Raw genomic sequence first — 7,819 nt, 5'->3', positions numbered from 1 at the left:
TTCGCATTAGCACAATTAAATGTTCTGGGATTCCCATTCTTCTCAGAGTCAGCCACAGTTTGTTATGATCCACACAGTCTAACGCCTTTGCATAATCAATGCAACACAGATAGACATTCTTCTGGTATTCTCTGCTTTCAGCTAAGATCCATCTAACATCAGCTACAATATCCCTAGTTACCACAACCCCTTCTAAACCCAGCCTGGACTTCTGGCAGTTCTCTGTTGATGTGCTGTTCCAATCGTTTCTGGATAATCTTCAGTAGAATATCGCTTGCATGTGAAATCAATGATACTGTTCTGTAGTTTCCACACTCTGTTAGGTCACCCTTCTTTGGAATGGGAACAAATATAGAAAGGAATACATTGGCATTATATGTATGACAACAATCCGAAACAATGGGTACATTATGAGGAAGACTGAGGTATGGGGGAGGGAAGAAAATGTACAATGGGAAAAACATTAAAATAAAACATTTTTTATGTTTTAAAAAAACACAACAAACTTTTCCAACAGGGTAAAAAGGAAACCCACAGACTGGGAAAAAAATATTTGTCAATGACATACCTGGTTAAGGGCTCATATCTAAAATTTCAAAATACTCCAACATCTCAACAAGAAAGAGGTAAACAACCCATTCATAAAGTAGGCACATGAGATGAACAGACACTTCACCAAAGACGACATTCAGATGAACAAACACATGAAGAAATACTCAAAGTCCCTATCTATCAGATAGATGCAAATCAAAACAGTTATATCATCTCACCCCAGCATCAATAGCAAAGTTAAACAGAACAGCAAAAGACAAATATTGGCAAGATTGTAGAGAGAATGGAATGTTTATTTATTGCTGGTGGGAGTTCAAAATGGTGCAACCACTATGGAAGGAGGTCTGGCACTATCTCCAAAGGTTGGAAATAGAAATACCATTTTACCCAGCAATTCCACTACTGGGAATATACCCTAAAGAAACCAGAGATGTATGCACACCCATATTTATTGCTGTGCTGTTTGTAATAGCAAAGAGGTGGAAAAAACCCAAGGGCCTATCAATAAATAAATGGTTAAGAAAATTATGGCACATACAATTGAATACTACACAGCACAGAAAAATGGTGAACTCGTAAAGCAGTACACAGCATGGAGCCTGGAGGACATTATGATGATTGAAATATCTTAGTCACAAAAGGACAAACACTGCATAACACCACTGTTATAGCAGGACTGACAAGGGGGAAAAATAGGAAAAGAGTTGATAGATAATGTCTTGGAACAAATGAGGCAAAGAACTGTTTAAAAGGAACACAGCATTTTATGTATGACCACAACAATAAAAGGTGGATTGCTAAGTGGACTAGGAGAGGAGGAAGGAAAGGGGAGGGAAGAAATTATGCAAAAATGAATATTTAAAGAAAATGAATTGGAGGAGGAGGAAAGGAAAGGAAGTAAAATGTGCAACAGTGAATGAATCCAACTTTTCTGTAAACTTTTGTTAAGACCACAATAGAATAAAGTATATTTTTAAAAAATAAAAATAATGATCACTTATTTCTATGTTGGCAGATGGTCAAGAAGAAAAGACTATGCTTGATCTATACCTTAAAGAATAAATAGGTGTTTGAAAACTAAATGAGCTGGGAAATGACATTCCATCCGAGAGATAAGCAGAGAAACATGGAACATCTTTTCAACCCCTCACTCCAAAGTTCCTTTGCCCATTGTGGCTGGCACAAACAGTGCTAATAACCTCTTTATTTCTCATAATAGGGCACTTGAATTGGCTGTAAAGTATAAAACTCATGTGGATACGGTTCTTGCTTACCGTCAGAAGTTTTTGGAGACATTTGGGAAACAGGAAACTAATAAAAGATACTTGCAATATGCTGAAGGTGTAAGTATTTTATGGTATTATTTATCATTCATTGTATATGTTCTCTTTGAAGTATATAAAGTAGTTCTCCTGTAAGGCAAACTTGTGATTTGCTCTGTGATCACAGAGTGATTTTTTATCTTTGATCTCTAAAAGAATTACATTTTTGCCTTCTGATGCTAGGCTTTTATTTTTACTGTTTAGTTGTAGCACTGGATTTTTTTTTTCAGTCTTAAAGTCGTATTATGACTAACTTCACTCTCTTTTCAAAGCATTCATGTTAAGTTTGAGTGCTAATTGAAATGTATAGATAAATAACATGTAAATAGTGAGGATATCCAAGCAGTTTACAGATAGCTGGGATAATTGCTTTTAACTTCTTAGGCTTGATTTCTGCCAGCTACCCTTTTTGTTTCAGGGAAATATATAATCATAGAGAGTATTGACTAATAGGATTGACTGAGTAGGATTCTACTCAGTTGAGTAGGATTGATTAAGATTCTACTCAGGTGCACCCATCTGATAAAGGTACTTAACCTAGGATGCACTTCACTGGCTAGAACAAAGGAAGTCTTGACTTATCTTTACTTCTCAAGCCACTACCACATTCTGAGATCTTATCACTTGATTCAGAAGTCATTTCAGTACATAGGTGTTATCAGCCATTGAGTCACCTGCAACTCATAGTGACTCTGTGCATGATAGCTCTGAATGCCACCCTGTCCTGAGCCAGTCTGTCTCTGAAACAATCCAATTGCCCCAATTACTGTATCAATCCATCTTATCTGGGGTTTTCCTCTCCTGTACTGTCCTTCCACCCTTCTAAGCAGAATGTCTTTCTTCAAGGACTGGTCCCTTCTTTACAACATATGTTGAGACAGAGCTTCAAAATCCTTGGTTACACTCTCTCCAAGACAGACTGGTTTGTTCTTTTGATGGTCCGTGATATATTCAATACTCTTCTCTCACACCACAAGTCAAAGGCATCAATTCTTCTTCTGTTATCCTTAGTGACTGTCCAGCTCTCTGATGAATACCAAGTAATTGTGAAGACCATTGCCTGTATTAGGCACACCTTAGTCTCTAAACTGACACCATTGCTTTTCAGTACTCTGGAGAGGTCCCTGACAGCAGATTTTCCCAGTGCAATTTGTCTTTTGATTTCCTGGCTGCTGGTACCCAGGGTGTGGATTGTGGAGTCAAGCATGCTGAAGCTGTTAGCAATCTCAGTCTCTTCTTGTCTGTCACGATGTTGCCAATTGACCAAGTGGTGAGAATCTTGATTTTCTTGCTGTTGAGCTTCAATCCATATTGAAGGCTGCAGTCCTTGACCTTCTGCAGCAAATGCCTCCTCAGTTTCAACAAGCAGGGTGTGTCGTCTGCATGACACAGGTTGTTAATAAGTCTTCCTCCAATCTTGATGTCACATTCCTCCTCATAAAATTCAGCCTCTCAAATGATCTGTTCCACATGTAGATTGAAAAAGTGTGGAGACAGGACACATCTCTGGTGGTACACCTTTCCTGATTATGAACCATGCATTATTTCCTTGCTCTGTTCTGAGGGCCTGCCTCTTGGTCCAAGTATAAGTTTCTCATGAGCATAATCAGCTGTTCTGGGATTACCATTCTTCTCAAGATTAGCCACAGTTTGTTGTGATCCACACAGTCAAATGCCTTTGTATAGTGACTAAAACACAGATAGGCACTGCTCTGGTACTCTTTTCTAGTAGGTCACAAGAAAAGCCCAAACAAGAGTTTGCGCAGTGCTTAAAGCAGAATGAATTTTGACCATCTGCCTAGATCCTTCTAGGCACAGATGGCAGGAATAGATTATACCATTCTAATCACATACAGAATGGCATCCACGAGCAGTCATCCTACACAGGACGGAGCTTGGTCTCCACTTTGTGAACTAGCTAGTTCCTTTAGTCTTTTATTCTTTGTTCTGTCAGTTTACCGGCAACTTAACAGCAACACCCTGATGGGAATAAGCACAACGGAGATAGACCACTACACCACTCCGGGAGAGGATCAGGGAGTCAATCCAGCTCAATTTTATTGGGATCTGTAGTGCAGCTTTCTCAAGCTGGTACAGCCAAACACAGGGGAGCTTTCTCTACCCTGTATTAAAGGCCATTGGGAGGCTTGCACTTATCTGGAGATCTGTTCTGGCCAGAGGCCCTCCCTGCCTCCCCAAGATTCTGCAACATCTCCTCCATTTTTCTTTTAAATGAGTCCAGAGAGGGGAAAGTATCTGGTGTAGAGCCTCCGGTGTTTCTTGGGAGGAGGAGGATCCAATGACTGTAAGAGTAGAAAGGTTACTTAGTGCAGCGGCTTGGGCATTCTGTCTTGTGACGAGGTCTACGGCTGCTCTTGTAATGAGAACTGGGGAGATAATAGAAAAGGTTAGAATTGTCATAACTTGATTTCTGGATTGGATTGGGAGATGAATATAGGATAGTGAGGAGAGACACATACATAAAGGAAATGTGGGTGAAGAAACAAAAGCTTACAAAACCTGATTAGCATCTTCTGCTATGGCACTATTGCAGAGCAGTGATAAGCAGTGTTATACTGGGAGTATACCACTCCCAGGATCAAGAGCCTGTTTATTGAGTGCCTTCAGCATGCCCCAGGTCACAGGTGTCTGTGGTGCCTGGAGCTTCAATTTCTTCTTGTCATGGATGCTAAATCAACACATCTTCTCGGTAGGCTGGTCGAAATTGGACATGACTGAGCAGGAACCCACAGAGGATGTAGTTTGTTCTGTGGGAAAATATAAGCAAAACCTAAAGGATCGGGCCCTTTCCATATTTGGTCGAATGGATACTTCCATGTAACCCATATTAGTGGCTCACTAGGAGGTGTGTGTGATTGCCAGTGAACACACAAGGGAGGTTTTGAAAAAAAAAAACTGCCCTCGTATCTTGAGGGGTGTTTAAATTAAGGCTTAATGAATTAAGTTGTGCCTTCGCCCAAGGAGAACAAGCTCCATCATCTCTAACAGCTGTCCCAAGTTCTTTTAACTCTCTCCCAGCACATGGATATCACTGTAAAGGATGTTAAGGTGTGGGATATACACCAACAAGAAACACATGTGCCTCAGAGCGAGTATCACACAATACCTTGTGTAAAGGATTCTCAGGTGTTGCGTGCACGCCAATAGAGCACACATGTACCTCAGAGTTCCACCCAGCAACTCACTGATCACATAACACCTCAGCCCAAGATTTTCCCGTTTCTTCACTACTTTCTCTATATTGTCCCCACCTGCTTTCTTTGTTTTCCTTCTCGGGAGACTAGAGTAGGGAAGAGGTGGTGCAATCATCTTCTCTAAATTATTTAGGGCTGTTTTAGATCCTCTACCAGAACACTTTATAAACAGCTTATGGTGCCTTCTAATGGTGCCACAGTCTTTGTCAAAACCAGTTCTGATTCATCTCATTTGTCAACATGTCTTTTTGCCATTCCTTGTCATTTCTCCCTGAGAGAAATTTCACCCTGATTCATTAGGAGAGGGGACACTGCATCCTCTTAGCTAGTTCCTGCTGAAAAAGGGCATTGTAGGTCCCAGAGTGAAAATCTTCTCCCACTAGGGCTCCAAGTCTGCACATTAAAGATGTGAGCAGCAGTAATCTGAGGGGCAATAGAAACAACTGTTGTCCAAAAGGAAAAAGCTTGAAATTGCATAACTTTGACCTCCCTACTTTCTAATAAAGGCATTAAACACTTTACTTTAGGATCTTTCAAATTGCTTGCTGAATCTTTTCAACTGCTTGCCAATTCTTTTAAATTAATCACCCTTGCTAAGGCAAGGGAACATTTGCCTGATAAGATGGACCTGTGTCAGGTTTCTCTGCTCCCTGACAGGGGCAAGCGCAGAAAGAAGAGAAGAAAGAATAGGAAAGAATTTTCCCTTACTTTTTGCCTAAGCAAGGGGTGCTTACCTGAAGACCTGGCATAGGCCAGGTCTCTTTCCTTCCACCTTCGTCAAGTTTAAGCCCCCAAAACTATGTTAGTCCTCCAAAACTACGTTAGGCCCCCAAAACTACATCAGGTCTTCCCTGACAGGAGTGAGCACAAAGGGTCCTCACCCAGAACCTTGGCGGGAGTGAGTACAGAGGGTACCTATCCAACACTTCATCAGGTATGTCCCTGTTCGGGTGCCATATGTCGCTGTCAGTTCACCAGCAATTTAACAGGGACAACCTGATGGGAGTAAGCACGATGGAGATACACAACTCTAGGAGAGGACCAGAGAGTCAATCCAGCTCAGTTTTATTGGGACTGCACTGCACTTATACACACAGGAAGACAGGCTAGGGTGGGCTTACAGAAGTGGGACATGTGGATTGGTTAGGAGAACCTCAGCCTCGTGCTGAACACTCCCAGTTCAACAGATATGGTAGCCGTCTTTACAGGTGGTGAGCTGTCTCAAGCCAGTACAGCGGAACACAGGGGAGCTTTCTTTACCCCATATTAAAGGCCGTTGGGAGGCTTGCACTTATTTGGAGCATAGGCAATCTGTCCTGGCCAGTGGCCCTCCCTTCCTCTCCACCATTCCAGAATAATTCTTCATTTGTTTAGTATTTAGGTTTGATTTTTTTGTTGTTGTTTTTTAAAAAAGATTCTGTGATGAATCAGCTATAACTTAAGTTTTTTTAGAGCTTATAGACTGTTGGACTACTCTTCTCTGAGGGTAGAATCAATGGAATGTTCTCACTTAGCCTAGGGGGCTCTAATGGCGTAGTAGTAAGATTACAGAGAACTGTAGTCTTGAAAGCACTTAGTTCAAATCCACCAGCTGTTTTACAGGAGAAGTGTGGGCAGTGTTCCACCATGTAATTTACTGCCCCTGAAAACCCACTAACGGATCACCTGTGAGCTGGTTCTGATACCACAGCACACAACAACTACAGCAACAACATCCTAGGGACAGGGTAGATTAAAAGAACCTTGGAAAGAGGAGAAAAGATAAGGAAAAGGTACCTCCAGTGCCCGCTAAAGCCTATCCACTTGGAATATTCCGAATACAGGTGTGGTGATCTTTAGGCCTCAGAACAGCTTTCAGAATGCTAAGGCATTTTGGACCATTCTTGGACTGTAAAGAGTTTAGCAGGGCAACATCTATGTCTGGATCCAGCATAGTTACCAGTTGTAATTTCTTAATAGAAAGGGGTTATATTTTATAGAAGCTCCATAGACTGTTTTGTTTTCATTAGCAACCTGCTTAGTACCAAAATAAATCTTTTGGCGGTGGGGCTTGCTCTATTATTAGGACAAACTCTGGGAGCCTAGCACCTCTAAGGCTTCTTCCTCATTCACTGAACCATCACCACTGAAGTTGTAAGGAATCCAGAGAATCGCCAGATTGCTTGGTCTTTTTTATGCTTTTGAAAATACGGCCATGCGCCATACGTAACAAGCAAGCACCCACCTTAGATTTAATAACTCCTCCTCATCATCAACCTGACTAATAAATTTTGAGTATTTTTACTTTAGGTAATTTAGAGAAAATAAGAAATACAGTCTTTAACTGCAGAGAAATATTTTAGGGTTTTGGGGTTTTTTTAAAAAAAAATTTAAATCTTCTTTTACACTGTGGTGGTGTTGTGTGCCATTGAGTTGGAACTGCGTCATATCTGACCCTCCAGTGGAGATTGCCCATCCCTTCATGGAGCAGCTAGTTGGATTAGAGCTGCGTGTCTTTGTAATTGCAGCATGGCTTCTCACCACTAGGCCACTTTCCCACAATACATGTATTTAGTTTTGCTAAGAAAATGCAGGATATTAGCCAGAAGTGTAGCAGAAATCTTCAGAGTGGGTTGTTATTGTTGTTGTTATGTGCCATCGAGTCGCTTGCGACTCATAGCGACCCTATGTACAAGAGCTCTAGGTGCTGTTCTATTCTGTGCCAACCTAACCATCTCAAACGCACTTATT

General features: G+C 41.2%; 1 protein-coding gene across 1 annotated transcript in view; it reads left to right on the top strand.

The window, feature by feature from the left end:
* Positions 1-7,819, top strand: part of IFT80 (intraflagellar transport 80 homolog (Chlamydomonas)) — a 202,906-nt gene that overhangs the window by 170,493 nt on the left and 24,594 nt on the right. The window contains exon 18 of the mRNA XM_006901333.1: positions 1,772-1,895. Coding sequence (XP_006901395.1) covers positions 1,772-1,895 — 124 coding nt within the window. The remainder of the gene's footprint in view (positions 1-1,771; positions 1,896-7,819) is intronic.

This window comes from Elephantulus edwardii, unplaced genomic scaffold (genome assembly GCF_000299155.1).
Source record: "Elephantulus edwardii isolate Elephantulus edwardi_28Jun2011 unplaced genomic scaffold, EleEdw1.0 scaffold00320, whole genome shotgun sequence".
Taxonomy (NCBI): Eukaryota; Metazoa; Chordata; class Mammalia; order Macroscelidea; family Macroscelididae; genus Elephantulus; species Elephantulus edwardii.
This window is presented reverse-complemented; position numbering and strand designations above follow the sequence as displayed.